The following is an 18,212-nucleotide window of genomic DNA, read 5'->3' as shown; positions in this document are numbered from 1 at the left end:
AGAGAAAAAAATCTCAGTGTTGGTTTTATTTAATTTATTTGGAGCAAGTATAACATTTGCACATATGTTTTGATTTTAAAATAAGCAGTGGCAGATGATCTGGGTAACTCCTTGCTGGATGTGGTGGCAAGGAGACTGAAGTGGCGGCTGCTGCAGTCCTGCCTTGGCTCAGGCTGTCTCCGTCACTGGCCTGCCCTGCGTCCCATCCTGGGTACTGGCTGCAGTGGGACCGTGGGGGGCACTGGCAGGCAGTGACAGCCCCTTTAGGGGTGAGGGATGTGGGAAAGGAGGGGGGCTTGGTGCCTGTGCTGCAGCCCCAGGCTGTGTGTCAGCTGTAGGCACGCAGGGCTTGGGGATCTACCTGACCTCAGCAGTGTTGGTGTGTTCAGGAATGCAGTCATGGGTGATTAAAAAGGCTTTTTATTTCCCTGTTACCACATTTACACTGAGTTTTCTCAACTGTTGCCTTCAAAGAGCAGAAATTAGTTCATTTAGAAATGATTATTAAAACGCAATGATTTCTGAAAAACAGGCAGCGATGGCTGCGGTCTCCACCTAACCAGTCCATCCACCAGGAACGTCGCCTGGGTTAGGTAAGCCTCGTGTTTTCCTTTATCCACTTCACGTACTTGGAGACCTTGGTGTAGATGCCGTATTTGCCCGGCTTAGCACACTCCTCACCCCAGCTGGTGACCCCCGTCAGAAACCAGGTGCCCTCGATCTCGGTGGCGTGGGGACCCCCGCTGTCCCCTCCGCAGGTGTCCCTGCCACCGGCCGAGAAGCCCGCGCAGAACATGTTCTGCTGGATGGAGGTGGAGGTGCTCTTCAGGCAGGTCAGCCGGTCAACGAAGGGCACCGTGAGGACCTGGAGGATGACAGCGGGCCTGCCACGGTATAAGGTGCTGCCCCAGCCGCTCACCGTGCCCTGCCCGTGCTTCAGCAGCATGGTGGTGAACTCCCGGCTGCCGATGCAGATGGGGGTGACGTAGCTGTTGAAGGTGAGGGGCTCGTCCAGCTCCAGCAAGGCGATGTCGTTGTGGTGCTTGTTGATAGAGGCGTTGTACGTGGGGTGTGGGAGAATTTTCACCACCTTACGCCACTGCTCGGTGTTGTCATTCTCCTTCGTGTTGTATTCACCTGCAGAGAAAAATGGGCTTGGGCTGGTCTCCCCAGCAGTGTGAGGGTGCTGCAGGATGCGTGCAGGCCCTGGTCAAGCTGACATTGTGACAGTGCTGTCATGATACAATAGCACCCCAGCCTAGCATAGGGCGGATGAGCTCTGTACACCCTAGCCCTGGGGGGCCTCACGCAGCAGCACCTACTGGGTCCCAAAAGCTGCTGGATGTGGCACTGGACACGCAGCGGCTGAGCAAGCACCAAATCCCCTCTATATGTGGCAGCAACTGCGGCTACGAGACCAACAGCACCTCACAGTACACACGGGCTAGGGGCCTTTGCTGAGGTTTGTAGCAGCGTGGCTGTTCTCTGGATTTAGCACTTCCACAGGGGCGCAAGGCAGGTGTTGCCCTGGCATCCAAGGGGAAAGCCTCCAGAATTAAAAGTCTGTGTTTAAATACATCACCAATTAGTGGAAAGGAGCCTGATCTTCCCTTTTCCAAACCCACAGAGCACCCTGCACCATGGCAGGGCAGCACAGGACTCAGGGATGGCTATCAGCAGCCAGCCCCAAATGCCCCCCACAGGTGTCCTGCATCCCTGCTGCCGCCCGAGGCTCAGCTGCCGGCGGTTGCAGGGTGCTGCCGCCTCAGGCTCCCGTGATTAAGTTGCCAGCAGCTGATTGCATCCCTTCCCAGCCCTGTGACAACAGGTAGAGGAAGAGGGAAGCTCTGGGGGCTCTGGCTGGTGGCTGGGCTGTGCCTGGAGCTGAGTCCCTGCCTTGCCCACGACCTGGTGATGCCGAGGGCTGCGAGCAGGATGGCTTCTCCTGCAGCCCAAGAGGCGCAGGGTGCGTTTAACCCCCGCCGCAGTACTTCCACACGCTTTGCTGTAATCTCCAGAATATACGATCGCCTCTAAACAATATCTGCAGCGCCCCTGGCCCTGGCTGTGTCCTGTGTCTGCTGCATCTGCCTGCGAGGAGCAGCGAGGACCCTGCCGAGAGAGGTGAGGCAGCTTTCTGTGTTCATGGGGAGGCTGTCGCCTGGTGAAGGCGGTTTTGGCGGCTGGTGCTGCTGCTGTGCTCTCTGAAGGTTTTTTTTTTTTTTTTTTTTTCAGCAGAGTGTGAATGTCAGCTTCCTTGCAGGCTGTGTTTCTAGAGTGTAAGTGTAAGACAGAAGTGGGGGAGAGTTTGAGAGGTTTGTTTTTTTTTGTGTGTGTGTGCTACAGCTGCTTACTATTGCTGGGGACCTGGAAATATGCTTCAGTTATGACAGTGTAGCGACAAAGAAGGACAAGGGATTGGAATGCTTCTTCCACCCCCTGCTATTGTTTTTTGGGCCTCCCAGGATGCTACAAACAAAGCTGAACACCTAGCATGAATGGAGGTGAATGATTCAGATATTATCCATATATTGTGTGAACACAAATTCAACAAGCCCTGCAAAACTGTGTTTTGCTTTCTTGACTTGCTGCCTGCCCCAAACCTTGCCCTGGAGACGCCGCTGTGCTGCAGAGCAGTGTGCAGGTAGCATGAGGGGGGCTGGCTGGGAGCAGATCCTGAACAGAGGGGGGTGTGCCGTGCCTGAGCGAGCTGGAAAGGGGAGGTTGTTTGCATGTAGATGCTGCAAACGCAAAACCTCTGTCTAGCAGAAACGTACTTTTCTGGGGGATGGTTCGTGTTGCATTGGGAATTTTGTACTTTCTCATGTTTGTGGGTTTGTGCTGAGCTCTCAAGCAGAGCTGCCTGAAAGTCAGTAGCAAAAACAAGCTGTGTACCTCATCCTGTCAGTGTGGGGCAGGGGGTTCTCAGCCCCATGGTGAGCTGCTCTGCAGGACAGCCAGGCACAGCCAAGAGCTCAGCTGTGCCAATGTGGCAGAAGGTGCAGATGGAGCCCTAAGATAAATTGATTTATGTAGATATGAACTCTGTGTTTCAAGGCTCACATAGAACCTAATTCTTATCAGTAATACATTTGATAGTGTTTAAACAGAAAGTGAAATACTTTCCCGCCTCCTGCAAACGTTGCCTGTAGCTATTACCAACTCTATCAGCGTGCCTCCTATACTAGATATTCATAGAGGGGAGAAACAATTTGGGAAGATGATTCTGGCACAGCTGTGAAACATGGCACTGCACCACTTTGCCAAGGCCCTGCACTGAATTATCAGCAGGCAGCCTGTAGCAGCTGGGTACAAGAATCACAGGGAAATACCATTTTTCCAGCAAAGATACATTTGTTTTGCAAAGCCGTACCATTCCTTGCTGTGCGGTCTGGTCATGCTGCTCCTGCCTAACTCCCCAGAGAGCCTGCTGGAAAAGCACGCTTGCCCACATGCCAGCCTGGGTTCTCTACTTTATTCCATAATTCTATTTACTTCTAAAAGAGTTAAGAGCAAAAGCAGTTTGCAAGGAGTTAGGCTGCTAGTGCCACTCTTACACCATCCACACTAAACTGTTCTCTGAGAGTGGAGTGGAAACTCGGCATGACCCCGGGAAGAGCAGAAATCCCTGCTGAGGTCCCGTGTGGGCAGCAGAGACCAACATACACCACCCTGGCTGATCGGCAGCACCTTCACTGGTGCCTAATGGGCTTCTAGGCAGCCTCAGTTTCTCTCTGGCTCTCTGCAGTCAGGCTGAGCTGTTGTCAGACAGGCCAGCAGCCTGTGGTTCTGGTGCTGAGGCCTGTCCCTTGCCCATGCTGTCCCAATGCCGCCTGCGGTGCTCACCTGCCACGGCCATGATGTTGTCCCCTGACTGCAGGCAGTGTGCTGCTGTCACCACCCATTTCTCATTGACAATGGATCCGCCACAGAAGCCCAAGCCGTTGCTGTCCACCAGATGAACCTGCGGGAGCAGAGGGAAACCACAGCTGTGGGGTTCATGCGAATTGGCAGGGAAGAAGATGGAGATGCACAGGGTTGGTCTGGCTGCAGGGTGGGTTGTATTTAAATTGTATGGAGCCAGTGCTGTCCCAGCCACCTTAGTGTATCCCACACGCTGCTCCTCAAGGAGCATCCATGCTCCCACCTCGGTGCTGTGCAGGGGTGCCCGATGCTGTCCTGCACACGAGCTGATGTCCTGCTCTGCTTCTCCCTGCTCCAGGCTGGGGGGGGGCAGATGGCCCAAACACACACCTCAGCTTAAAACACGGAGTTTCCCGAATCCATTCACTTCCATACCTACCAACAGGTGAAGCTGGGGGCAAGGTGCTGACTACCCATGCCACGTGAGCACCTAGCTCCCCTGGGCACAAGCCAGGACATCCCTTATGCTGAAACTTCTCTAATTAAATCGATTAGCCACCTCGGCGACCTGTGTCCGAAAGACAGATTTCCCTTACGTTTCGCCCCTTCCCCGTGGCACTGCTCGTCCCCTGCAAGCTGCCCGGTGCCCCCCATGCCCTGGCATCATCGGCTGGTGGAGCTCCGAGCTCCAGCGCAGCGCCGGCCGCAGGAGGGCAGCACCGCACCCCTGCTGCGGGCACCCGGCTGGGGGGCAGCATTGCCCGGCTGCTCCTTGCCCGGCTTCCGAGACCCTTCTCGCAGCCCCAACCCCAGCGAGCAGGCATCAGCCCCTCTGCCCGAATCCCCCTCAGGCCAGGCTTCTTCATCTGGGCAAGCAGAGCTGTCCTGGGGGGTGCCCGGAGAGGTGGAGGTCTCCATGAGCACAGCCAGCTCGCCAGGCTTGGTGGGCTGCTAGCGTGCACGTTGACTTTCGTTGCGGGGACTGATTTCTTATGCTTAACTTTCTGGTTCTTCTCTTGGCTGAGCTGCACAAATGGGCCTACCGGCATAAGCCACTTTCCTTTGCCATCAGTGCTGTCGGTCTGTGCCAGGGTTTGCAACGGCACAGAATCAGAATATTGCACTTAAATGGTATTTCCCAACCATTCAGTGTGGCTTCACTGAAAAATGAGCTGCATTTTTCCTTGCAAAGCTGTGCTCCCCAGAGGAAACTGCTTTGACTCTGACTTCAAGGGTAGGCCTCCAGCCATGCAAGTTTTGTTGCTGTGGCATGAAACCATGTACAAAAAGAAGCTGTATTCCTAGTAGACTTGAGATCTATTGCTAAACTATCCTCAAAGACAGGTTTTGAGTATGTCAAAGTAAGAAGATCCTGAGTTCAGAACTGCCTAGACAGAGCGACTGCTGGGGTTATGAGGGAGAGGCAGAAACAGCCAGTACCTGCCAGGGCACCTGGCCCTTCATGCTGTCTGATCCCCCGACCACCCGGGTGTCCGTCTTATTTATCGGTATGATTTTCTTGGTGGTGGCAGCGGTGGGGGTTTCCGTGATGTTGAGAGCCTCATCATGAATGTCATCCTCATCATTGGTGGTGATGTTCCAGTACTCGAAGGTGTTTATGGTTCGGGTGAGCTTTCTCTTCACATCAGGAGCTGTGATCCTCCCGCAGGGATATGGCACTGGGAGAGAAATGGGCATGGTTATCCCTGGTTGTGTATCATGCTGACAGTGACAGCAACTGAAGGAGCAGGAGAGGAGACAGATGCTGTCTCCTCCCAGCACCCTGTTTGGGGATGAGTGGGTGTGTAAATGAACTGACCAGGACCTAGAGCAGCAGTACAATCAATATGCAAGAGTAGCAAAAGCATAAAGGCTTCCCGGGCCTTAGACGTGAGTTCTGAACAGCTTTTAAAAAGAAGGAAGCTTGTGAGAGAGGGGGTATGTTGGATGGGATGGTGCAGCTGTGCCTTTATTTAGTGGGATGCTGAGGAGCGTGCCCGGGAGGCTTTCTGTGCTGGGCAGCCCGGCTGTTTGGCTGACATTTCTACAGCAAGTTACTCCAGAACAATAAAAGTCCAGCTGGGAGAGGGCAGGAAATAATATCTGCCAATTGTACAGATAATCCTGCTTGGCACCAAGGTGAGGAAAACATTAATAAACTCATGCTAGGGCTGTAGATTTTCCTGTTAATGAAGACCTCATCTGTAAGCTCATTTTAGACGAGCTCTTCCCATTTCTCTCCTACGCAGTGTGTGCCGAATCCCTGCTGATAGTGGCAGTCAAAATAGTAAATAGCATCAGGCATTGTCTTTCATCTGAAAAGCTTTTGACAGCACTGTGCAAACAAACATTAGTGTAAAATCAGATGTAAGTGTGGCCTACAGAGATTTTGCATTTCCTTAAACAGTCCACTTTAGGAGTAGGGCTCAAATAAGTGCTCAGTGAGGGAAGGCACTGTCATGAAATTAGGCTACAAAATGGGAGTTTCAGAGCCAACAAAAGCTAAGCTTTTGAAGAAATGGCAATTACCTAACCTGGAAGGTGATCTTGTTGCCAAAAGTAAACCTTTCTGGCCCATTGGAAGTGGGGCAACACAGGCCCTAGATCTCAATAATCTCCATTAGCAGAAAGCATTGCAAGTGTCTTCGGCTGAGAGTCTGATCCCTGAAAGTCAGGGGGGAATATGACAAGAACAAGTTATTCCTTAGCAACCTCAAGTACTGCATTTCTCCACCCTGTTTGGCTGCTTTCGTTTTGCTCCTTAGCATCACAAGTGACCCACACAGCGCAATTCCTGTTGAGGGTCTTTGCGTGTGTCTTCATGCTGACAGGAGGGCAGCACCACCAAAAAGCTTCCCTTGTCTCTGCTGGACTCAAGTAGTTATGGGACACAGCACAGCTCACAGCAGAGAGACCTCCAGGACGATATTCAGGCAGAAAGGTTGCTTGTTGCTTTAAAAAAGTCCAGAGCATCCTAGGTGAAGGGTCACTGACTGAAAAGTAGTTTCTATTGAAAGATGGTGTGAGGAAGTTTGGCCTGACCACACACCAATGTATGCACTGGTAAAGCTGAGCTCCGTATTTCTGTCTCCAGATAACTATTGATCTGTACCTGGAACTATAGAATAGCTGCAAGTGTGAGATGTGCCCATGTGAGCAGCCCTCTGAAACAGGCATTTGCCTTGTGTGCAATAGTCCCAGACACGGAACTTCCTCCTTTACACCTAGGCTAAAAAAAGGGTGCTTGGATCACATATTTCCAGTGTTACCCCACATCTGCCATTGGGAAAGTGCAGTATCAGGCTCTTTAAGTTTGCTAAGCCAGAGAACAAGGTTGGCTTCCAACTGTATATAGCATTTCTGTGAGATGCATGTGTCTAAATCCAGGAGAAGACCTTAGAAACTTTAACCGAAATCTCTTAAAGATGCTTTAAAGTTTAACCTGTAGGTTCACAGGACTTTCCATCTTCCTGAAGTTTATAGCCAGCGGCGCAGGAGCACACGACTTTCTGCGGTGGGTCGTGCCTGCAAAAGTGCTTGCAGCCTCCATTTTTAATTGCACAAGTGAAATCTGAAAGAAATTAAAAAGAAAATGTGAAAGCTCTGACATATGACAGATCAGGGTTGTTGTACCCGGGCTTTTGGGCTCAGCCTATAGCTTACTCCAGTTGTTCTAGACTATGCAAAATGGATGCTTGTTTGCAAAGAGAACTCTCTTCTTTGCAAATCCCATCCCTGTTCATATTGACACAGGGCCAGGCAACTCTTTGAGAAGGCAGGATGAGGAAATGGCCACGGTCCTACGTGAGGTGCCTCTCAGCTCCGGCACAGCCTCCGACCTCCAGCAATCCCTGCGTGACAGACCAATGTGATTGGCACTGCTCAGCCCTGCAGAGCTGCCTGAAATTTGGCAGCCTGACCCCCAAGGACTGCTGCAAATATTTGGTTACGAGCCATGTGATTTCCCCACCATCATGTTCCCCTCCTCCCCTCTGCTTACGGAAATCCAACCGCGGCACAGGTGCCAGTGGAGAGCACTGCATATCCAGTGGGAGCTAAGCCTGAGCCCCAGGAAAGCTTTGTCTCGGGATTATTGCTGGTCTCTGAATTTGAAACCTCAAGCAAAACCACATGCTCGTCCTGACATACCTACAAATCATTACAGCCTGATGTGGAGGACCCATTTCAGCAGGACTTTTGATGCAATGATTCCCAGTGTTTGTAGGGCAACCCAAGGCTCAGTGAGAGTCCCAGCACGTTGGGTGTGCCTTCTCCCATCCCACCTCTCGCTCTGCTATGGGAACGCCACCCCTTGGAAGTCGAAATCCACTAATCTGCAGGTACCCTATTAATTCTCAGGGAGTTTTCAAATAGCTTCACAGCAGATTAACTCCACTCCTACCTCCTCAAGGACACCTCCCTTCCTGTAGCCATTTTAATGCCATCATTTACTATTTTTACTGAGATCCTTTTCACGCCTCACTTCTAGTGCTATTTTTGCTCCTGTCTCACTTCCATGAGAAATCTGCAATGAGACTATTTAAATTTGATGCAGCTTTGAAATGCTCTTTTTAACGTACACTCCTCTCTTGCCAGAGCAGAAGCACAACTAGAAAGGGAATCTTTTATTAGTGCAGTGAGTCTAGCACACTATGTGAGTTGCACAGCCCCTGATTATATTATAAATATAAGAGCTGAATATCCCTCTTGTTTAAATTATCATCTGTTTGGTTTTCATAAACTCCTCAACCCATCAGGAAAATATTTGCCTTTTGTTTGCCCGTAGACTCAAGGTTGCTGGTGATAATCATAATTATGAATTTAGCAGAGTGCCGTTGTGAGGAAGTTGTGCTAGTCCTACCCCCTCAGCACCTGGTGTGAGAACGGGAAGGAGGAGTGAAATCGTGGGGGCTGCACTGGGGCTGGTGTAAAACTCTTGCTTTCAGTGGGCGTGTGTCGTCCCTGGCTGATGAACAGCCCTGGAAAGGCTTGTGCTGGGGAGATAAAGGAAGGTCTGTGTCAACATGTGCTCTGGCAGCTGCAGCACACTGAACAGACCTTGAGCCTGAGTCTCTGCTGAGCCCTGCGTACGAGCAGGCATCGCGGGGCTTGGTGGAGGTGGAGCTGGGGCTCTGCTGGGGATGGGAGAGGAGGGACACATCTGTTCCTGTATCCCAAGGTGTGTCCCCCTGCTATCCCACTGCCAATGGGCTACATCTGCACATTCACACAGTGTCTCACAGCAAGGCAATGTGTGTCCAAACCAGCCCTCGAGTAGGATGAAAGTCTTTATGCCCGCTTTGATGAGGTGTGATTTCAAAAAGGGCAAAATAATCACAGGATAAGCCCCCCATACGTACCTATCTCACAGTTCTTGCCTTCATACCCAGCTGGGCACCAGCACGTGTAGGAACTTACGGCATCCTCACAAACAGCTCCATTTTTGCATGGATTGGGGTCACATTGATCTCCATCTTGGTGAGAAGACAGGAGAATTAACGAACGTGAGTGTCTACCACAGCCAGTGCCAGTCAAGCACTGGAGCCTTCTATGTGCAAACCTCCTGCTAAAAATGAGCAGAAGGCTGTGTGCCTTCCATCTTCATAATGGAAAATAAATCAGATTCTGGCATGCAAAAACATAATAGCCAGCATCAGCGCTAGGGTAACAGCAGCAGCAGTGCTTTACAGCAGGCCCAATTACATACACTGTCTCCTATGGGTTAATTCTGCTTGTTTCATCTCCATAAAGACATTTTAGCAGGATTTCATGTCTTGGCTAGGTTGGACAGCTGAAGTTGGAAGACTTGTTTCCTCAAGATCCTAATCTGAATTGTTTTGACACTCCAGTCTTTCACAGAATCACAGAATTTCTAGGTTGGAAGAGACCTCAGGATCATCGAGTCCAACCTCTGACCTAACACTAACAGTCCCCACTAAACCTCCACTTTCCCTGCAGGGAAGGGGAACATCCTGATGTGTTTGCGTCCCACCAGTAAGTGTGGCTGTTGCTGATGCCTTGAGGTACAGGCTGGAATGTAGAAGGCAGTATGCAAACTGGGACAGAATAGTTTTGTCTTGCTTCAGGCATGTCAGGGTTTGTGTATAAGGTTTGGGTGGTGGCTGCTGTTGCTGCCTGGTGAGGACGATCAGGCTTTGGTACCCCAAGGTGGAAGCAGATGAGCTCCTGTGGGCTGCACGTGCTGGGAGCAACAGCTTGTAAGCTGAACAGGTGCTCTGAATGCCTGGGGAATAGATGGCATTCGTTATTTTTGGTGGGCTAATTGGTTACAGTGACAGGGAAACAAAAGCAGCATTGAGTTTCATCAGGTAGTTTTTCAGAGGACAGTCCTAAAACATAAATTCAATTAATTTATTTGTTTTATAGTCTGGACGGACTAATCTGAATTATTTAAGGCTTTATAGTGAGATGTTCTGGGCGCTTTGCCAGTGTACAAAGCAGTTCATTTACCAAAATGTCCTTAAAATTTGTTTCAGAGGTTTTTGTAGTTATTGAAATCTTTCTCGTAAGGGACCAAGGAGTCGTGGGGGACTGAGGTTGAAAAGGAAGAAAATAGATACCAGAAAGAAAATGGTGGAGAAGTAAAGGTTTGGGACCAATGATTTGAATTGCAAACAACTGTTTGCAATGCTGTTTGTGATCATGTTGAGGCTCTGCTTTAATCTGGCATTTCCAGGGATTCGCACTGTGCTTGCATGAAGCTGTGCCATATCTGGAGACCTCTGCTTGAGAGCAGAGCATTCACTACTTGGAGGGGCAGGGGTGGGTTAATTACTGATGTCTTGTTCTATGCTGCACTCTGGCTGGGCTCTAGAAGCCCAGAATGTGAGCTGGGCTCGTTGGATCCAGCACTTCGTGCAAACTGGTTTTGTTCTGTGAGGTTCGGGCAGTTTGTTTAAAACAAACAAACAAACAAAAAAAAACAACCCTGCTTGACATAGAAAATGCTAAGTAATTTTTTTTTTCCTTGCAATTTGTGTGCAACTGAGACAAGCACAGGCTGGGTGGCTACAGCATTTAGGGCTTATGACTCTGACCAATTCTGTGATAAAACAATTTTGGAATTCTGAAACACATTTCAATAAGCACCTGCTACTTATGCACTGAGAGATGAATATTATGCAAGTGAACATGAAGAAAGCAGCTCTTACCAATGTAAGTCTTCCAAAACTCCATCTGCAAAGAAGAAAAAAAATAAAATTTCACTCAATTTCTAATTCCTGGGCTAGAGTAGTAAAGGGACGACTCCAAAGCTAAAGCAAAAATCTTGAAGGAAAACAACTGTTTCAGTAGCCTTGGTAGTGACCAAGCTTCTAATGCTTTTCCCCAGCCCAACAGATGGATCATGACTGAGAATCAAGGGGTGATGGATGCTACACCCGGCTCCTGCCCCTTTTCGCCTTGCTCTTTGCTTCTCCCTCTTCCTCTGTGCCTCGCCTGAACTGTTCATGCGAGTGAGGGTTGGGAGGAAAAAGGTGTTGCCATTTTGCAGCAGAGATACTCACAGTTTTCTCTGTGTTTTCAAATACTTCTCGGGCTTCTTCAAAGCTGCATTTTTCTTCTATGCATTCTCGCTCCAGGTTCCCAGAAATAACCTCTTCCAGTCTGTTTGAATTGGCTCGCCTTTGCCTGTGCAGAACTGCACTTGCCTCTTTGTTCTCGATAAAGACTGCAATTTGAAAAGAAATTTAGGTTACAGAGGAGCACGCACCATGCGATGCAGCTGGGATGGGCTGTCAGGGCTCCACTCTCCCAGAAAGCAAGCCCTTTTCATGGGTTCATCCCCCATTGCCACATGGCCAGGGACATTTCAGGAGTGTTATCATCATCTACTTGAGATTTCTTTGGTGTCAAACATAACTGCAATCCAGGGGATCAGATCTGGGGAACCTGGAGTCAAAGCAGTCAATAGACAGAAATGGCTGATGGCGAGAGGGTGATTAGGAGCACTGAAGTTTGATGCTTAAAATACCCTGAAGCAGATGGTGTGAATACTTCCTATCATAGATGCACAGACTGGAATAAGCTATTCAAGAGGGGAGAATAATAGGCTTTTTCATGCTGCTGCTTAGTGAGGTCTTGTTTGAACACAGAAATTATCCTACTTTAACTCTCTGTGCCCGTGTTGGCTGTAATAGGCCGTTTACCTCTGCAAGCAGCTGTGGCTCTTGAAAGCCTGGGGCCATGTGCTTCTCACTCTGCTTCTCACTCTTGCCCAAGTGCCCTGGCACCACTGTCCCTGTGGCTGTGCTGGCCAGAGGGTGACATGAGCCCTCCTCACCACTTCAGGGGAAGGCAGCTGGGTCATGCAGGTGAGGAGGTGTGTGCCCTGCTGACTCCAACCTGCTGTCCCTGGGTCAGAGGGGATGTCCAGGTGGCCACCAGCCTCCCTGTGGTTGCCACCTGGTGAAGGCTGCAAGGACATACAGTCCCGTCATGGTGCCACCACACATGTTCTCCCAGCTGGCACTGGCCTTGCTCCCCAAGCTGGAGGAGGCGTTTCTGTGTCTGTAACCACTGGAGGATTTACCTGTCAAATTATGAACCTCTGTAAACTTCTGCCCCACCTCCCAGAGACACCAGCCTCTACTGAGCACTGTTCCCCTACCACCGCTCCAGAAAAGACATGAATTGCCCAGAATGGCCTACTGCTTTGTCTCTTCAGCCTCCCTTAGCGCTCACAGCCATGTCCCTTTTTGTCACCAGATGGCATGGCAGAGCAGCTCTTCTTGGAGTTGGTGGTGGCCTCCTGGGACATGGGTCTTTGTCTGTGAGCCATGTGCTGGAAGGGCTTTGGGCATGTATATGTCATTGCTGCTCAGGCATAACTTCTGCTCTCAGTTGAGACCAGATCCCAGCCTCTCCAAAGCCACAGAGGTTAATTGGATTCTCATGAGCCCAGGAGGGGTTGCTTTATTTATACCATGCCACCAGCAGTATAATCCTGCCTTTCTCCTAGCACTTTCTTTCCAGAGACCATACTAATTGTTTTTGCAATGATTTTAATCATTATAAAGCAGGCTTGCACCTCTGCCTTCCTCACGCTTTCAGTTGTTTTTTTTTTTTTTTTTTTTTTTTTTTTTTTTTTTTGTTTGTTTTTTTTTTTTTTGTTTTTAAGAAAAAAAAAAGAAGGGGAGTGCATTAAACTCTTGACCTTAATCTAATTGTTTGGCAGTAGATATCGATGGGTAAAGCAGTGGCCTCTGAAGAAGCCAGGCTTGGTTTAAACACTGCAGCCCCTATGGAGTAGTCTGCTGAAACCCGACCAGAGCCCCAAGTGTTGGGTTTCATGTGTGGGACATGAAGGAAGGAGGAAGTTTCACTGGAGGAAACCCTTTTCCCTACAATGTGAGCCTCAACCTGAGCTGGGCAGAAAAGTCTGGAGCGAGAGGGACAGAGCAGCCCTGGTTCTGTGGCTCTGCTGGGCTCTCTGTGTGGTTAGCACCGGGGGAGCCAGTTGTGGGCACAGCTGCACGCAGCCCAGCACTGTGTGATACCGCTGTGTTAGGCCTTCTCCTTCAGCTCTGCCCAGTGGGATGTGCCAGGCATCTGCCCTAGTTAACCCAGTTAATGCTGAGAACTTATTTTAATGAATGCAGTTTTACCTCCATCAGATCCCCCTAGGCTTTCTTGGTATCTTACCAATCCCACATGCTACTTTACAAGCCAAACTTGCTCTGAACCGAAGGTGGCAGGTCCCATGGGGTCATGGCATTGCACTCGCCCTGGCTGGAAGCGATCCTCACACCACGCACACACTCATGTGTGACTTAGAAACTTCTAAGCCAGTGCTGGAGAGAGTGAGATGGGTTTCTGGGCCAAGGGGCTGGGGATGAGACCTGCTCTGCCACGTGAATGTAGTGTTTTCTAGGAAATACCCCTGGGTGGATGACGGTACTGATATACTTGAAAGTCTGCTCACTTTTTTTTTTTTTTTTTTTTTTAAGCTGTTACTTGCAATGCTTTAATGAAAGAAGAAAGACCTTGCACCAGACAAGTACTTGCACTGGATGCAAACCAGCCTCTGCTGGAAGTGTTGCTGCTACAGATAAATCATGCGACCGCCTGCATTACTATGTGTGATTGCCCGCATCCATCAACTCCTCTATCTTGTCTACAGTGTTGGCTGCACCTTACAGTCTTTGTTAAATTCACGCTGGGTTTGGCTTTAAATGTTTCTCACAGTGGCAAGCCCAATGACTGTTTTATAGATGCAAGTACTTTTTTTGTATTCTGGGACAAAGCAATGGCGCACAGGGGGTGTGGATGTTACTCCACCAGTGACGTGCTTCCCATTTTTCCTTTTGCATGTGTGTGTTCCAGAATGGCTGAATTGAGCTCTGAAAGCTTAAATGCTGTATGAATTTCAGAAAAATCCCATTCTTAAAATTAATCCCTGTGACACTTTGTGTAAAGTCAGCATAAAAGCTGTTATTTTATTCCTGATAAAAGAGTCAGAGCTTTAAATAGAGAAGATATCAAATGCTGCCGTCCCTCCGACCCCTTGTCTCTCATGAGACAGCACAAGTTGCTGCTGCGTCAAGTGACAAACTGTCCCCGAACCTGTAACTCCTCCCAGTCCCCCCAACTAAAAGTGAAAGACTCCCTAGGTTTTTAAAAGAACCCACCTGTACTTTCGGCACCAAGAAAAGCTCCCAGAAGACAAATGGAGAGTAGGAGGGGGATTTTTGCCATCGTCCTCCCAGTGCCCAAACCTCTCGTTAACAAATTGTTCAAGTGGTGGAACTCGGTCAATAGTTCCAAAGTGCAAGCTCTTGTTTATTTACGCTGGGTAACCCTTTAATTTAAGGTCCCCAGATGTGCTGTTGCTGACACGTGAAATGGCAGCTGGGATGAGATTTGAAGAGGCACATCCACGTATAAGAAACCTGTTAGGTAACTGCAGTCCTTTGGGTCATCTTCTGCCCTGTAGGATTGCTGGTTTGGAGGCTGAGCAAGACACAAGAATACATTAACCCAGCCTCTGTGACCCTCTTCAGAGCACTGCATTTCCCACTCCTATCTAGGTGACGTTACTGAAGAATTTCTGTTGGGAAAATACTGAACATTGTTAAAAATAAAAATAAAAAAAAATATAAAAAAGCAACATTCACTTCTGGACAGGTCAAAATAAGCACACGCACCCCTTTACTCTTCTCCTTCCTTGAGGAGTTGTAGGGAAAGTAGGCTGAAGGCATTTGCTCCACTCTGGGGAGTGAATTTCAGATTTCTGGATGTCAGAACTGAAATTCATCACTGCATCCATGCATGACAGAAGCATGGTGTCAGTACTATTGCCTTTTGGTGTTGAATTCACTCTAATACCACATTTAAAAGAAGAGCGGGGAGACGCTAGCACGCCCTGATGGCTTATTAAAGCAGAAGAACCAGAGGAGAGAAGCTGGCAGGTCTCGCTACTTTCCAGCAAAGCAGGATGGATATTGTGCTATTGTCAATGCGAGAGAATCCCACAGTGCCTTTCCCAGCGCCGCAAGCGCTCGCAAACAGACTGGCTGCGCTTGGTGAGAAGCAGAGGGCGTTCTGTGTTGGATGTGCCTGCGTCTCGCGGGCTGGAGAGCTATTAGTTGCTAAGAGGATACAATAGCCCTTGGGTAGTTGTTAGAGAGTTTGCGCTTATGAAACATAAATCCTGTGTGCTCAGTCCAAAAAATTAAAAACATTCCTTCATGCCTTAAATGTGAGAGTTATTTATGGTTGTGTGGGTATTTGGAGTTACTTCTGTATGCAGAAAGGGCAGCTGTAGGTAAATATGAGATGCCGAATTTGAGCTACAACCTTGTGAGATCTGTGCTGCCTGGATGGGAAAAAATCCTTTATTTTCCTTTTTCTTGAGTAAACAAAAGGTCTCGAAACCTATAATTCATCTTGTTTCCTCTTGCTCCATTTGAAATGATCTTTATTCATCACTGACAGCAGCTTTTGTTATCAAATTTCTGTGGCAGATAAATGAGTTTGCATGAGGTAATGTGCTATTGATGTAAATTGAATGCAAAGTGAAGAAGGTAATGATCATCTCTCATTTTCTGTGCATAAGAAAATGCAAATGTGAGAAAATAAATTGAGCTAAAATGCTGAAACAATACATCTCCTATCAATATAGAAGAGTGTAGAGAATGGCCTGCCATAACAAAGGATAATTAGAATCTCATTACTGTAAATATTTTACTTTAAAACATAGGTCAGTCAAATTATTTTTGTTTTATGGTGTATATTTTACGTGTAATAGTATTTACAACATTATTGCTAATTAATCTTCACAGAAAATGCCAACATCATTAGAATAAACAAGGCTATTAATACAAATAATTTCTATTGTTTACTACTATTGCTGTCAACTTCTGGGGCACCAAACAGAAAGCAAAGTGTTCGTTTTTATTTAGTTTGAAGAACAAATCCCCAGGGTTGTGATTGCCACAATGAGCACTTTGGAGATGAAAGCTTTGTTGTTTAGGTGGATGACATCAATTAAATACCTTATCTGGGTTTGTTTTGACTTGGTGTTCTATGTTCTCAAAAGAAGCCTATTGAAAATGCACAACCAAGTCATGCTCCTTCCTATTGAAAGGCTTTCTGTAGCAATGAGCTGTTAGGAAATGTCCCTTCTAGTCTGAGTTGTTAGGCTTTGGGCTATTTTTGGTTGAAATATCCTGGGTTTTTGTCGGAACAGAACCTTCCTGTGAATGTAGCTGCTGGGCGTGTGATTGTTTCAAAGTTGCACCTGCATCAAAATGTTCATTTTTGCATCAAAAACATAAAGTTTTCAGCTTGAATTTCTTATCCATTGGAAGTGACCAGAGTCAGGAACACAGAAACAGCTCTGTCTGAGTAAAGCTGACATGAGTTTAAACTATTTCAGCTCTTCCCGAGTGGCATATTTTGATGAGAAATGCACTTTGCCCAGCGTGTCCCCACCAGGATGTTTAGGTTCAGCACCTGCCGAACTCCCTGGAACGCCTGCTGCCGTGCCTGGGCTGTGGGGAGCCTACGGTGTTGGTGTGGCTGAGGTAGCACAGCACTTTACTTTTCTGCCTCCCTCTTCCTTTTTGGGTCTCATAGGCTTGTCTGTTGGAATTCAGGTTCTTTTTAGGTGTCCACAGTTGGAAAGGAAGAGGCAAAACTTTTATTGGAAGGCAGCATGAACTTTTCTGGCCTGAAGAACTACCTACACAAAATTGGTAGGGCTTGGTTTGAGGTCAGTGTGCTGGGCTGGAAGACGCAGCAGTGCAGGGAGGTGCAGGAGCTGGCAGGGCTGCAGGGCATCATGTTCCCAGCAGGGCTATCACCATGGGCCTAGGAACTGCCTATCTTCCAGAGAAACTTTCTGCTGCAAAGCGAAATGAAGTTTATGAGAAGTCAGAACAAGAAAGCTATTTCCATCCTGATCTGAGAGATTTTTTATTTTTTTAATGTGCTCTGGCTGCACTGATCAATAATGTTAAACAGCTTGATGGCTTGAGGATCTTGTTAAAGGATTGTTCATAATCTCACTTGTCTCCAAATGCACTCTTTTAAGCAAAAAATGCTCCCTCAAAACCTTAAGCAAATTACAATTTGCTTTTGCCCTCTAGACAGTTGTGGTAAGTAATCTTTCCTTAACCAACAGCAAACAAGCTATTTCTGAAATAACAATGAAAGTAATGCTTGATCTTTATTTTCTTCCTTTATTTGATTAGTTTGAAGTCCCTGGCTTTTTCTAGAGCAATGATTGTGGGAAGTTATCCAAACACAGAGGCAGCACAGCCATCAGGCCCTTTGCAGTGCCTATCATTATGTTGCAATGATTAATGTCTTGGAGAAAGTACCAGTTGTGTTAAATGTCCTGTAGCCACCGAAGATGCTAAGGTGCATTTGGACGTCAACGGCATTAGTGATCTACCCCAGGTGAGGGTATTCCCTCGCATTTTGTAGCCACTGAAAATAAAATGTAGTCATTTTATGGCTGGAGACAATGTAGAGCTCTCTAATTACTTTTGGTTGTACAAAGTGAGAAGCACAGTGAAGTGTGATTTTGCCCTGTGGAAAGACCCCTGCCCCCAGTGTAAGGGTTTATCATGGCACCTCTGTAAACCCAGAGGAGACGTTCAGCTTTTGCAGGTGGGGCATGACAGCCTTGTCCCCAGGGCAGTGGATCTTGAGCTGGAGAGATTGCAGGTGCTGGGAGATGCTGCCCATGACTTTGCGTGTGCTGTGAGAGGGGTGTTCAGGCAAAAGGAAGAGGCTGGCTTTGGCAACCAGCACTGACTGCTCTGTGGCAGCAGGAGCATTTCTGAAAACTTCTCCACTACACACTTACCCATTTTAGGGTT

The 18,212-nt window shown here is 48.2% G+C and overlaps 1 protein-coding gene and 1 long non-coding RNA gene across 2 annotated transcripts in view; one reads left to right on the top strand and one right to left on the bottom strand.

Annotated features, from left to right (window-relative positions):
* Positions 1–19: 19 nt before the first annotated feature.
* F9 (coagulation factor IX) lies at positions 20–14,642 on the bottom strand. Its single transcript, XM_068696662.1, has 8 exons — positions 14,514–14,642; positions 11,391–11,554; positions 11,037–11,061; positions 9,225–9,338; positions 7,307–7,435; positions 5,305–5,543; positions 3,847–3,964; positions 20–1,137 (listed from the first exon to the last, which is right to left on the bottom strand). The coding sequence occupies exons 1-8, from the start codon at positions 14,578–14,580 to the stop codon at positions 590–592; spliced, it is 1,404 nt and encodes a 467-aa protein (XP_068552763.1). The 5' UTR covers positions 14,581–14,642; the 3' UTR covers positions 20–589.
* LOC137863503 (uncharacterized) overlaps positions 1,230–18,212 on the top strand; it is a 35,079-nt gene continuing 18,096 nt past the window's right edge. The window contains exon 1 of the long non-coding RNA XR_011100923.1: positions 1,230–2,124. This is a non-coding gene — a long non-coding RNA (uncharacterized lncRNA). The remainder of the gene's footprint in view (positions 2,125–18,212) is intronic.

The sequence above is a fragment of the Anas acuta genome, chromosome 13 (assembly GCF_963932015.1).
Source record: "Anas acuta chromosome 13, bAnaAcu1.1, whole genome shotgun sequence".
In the NCBI taxonomy this organism is placed as follows: Eukaryota; Metazoa; Chordata; class Aves; order Anseriformes; family Anatidae; genus Anas; species Anas acuta.
This window is presented reverse-complemented; position numbering and strand designations above follow the sequence as displayed.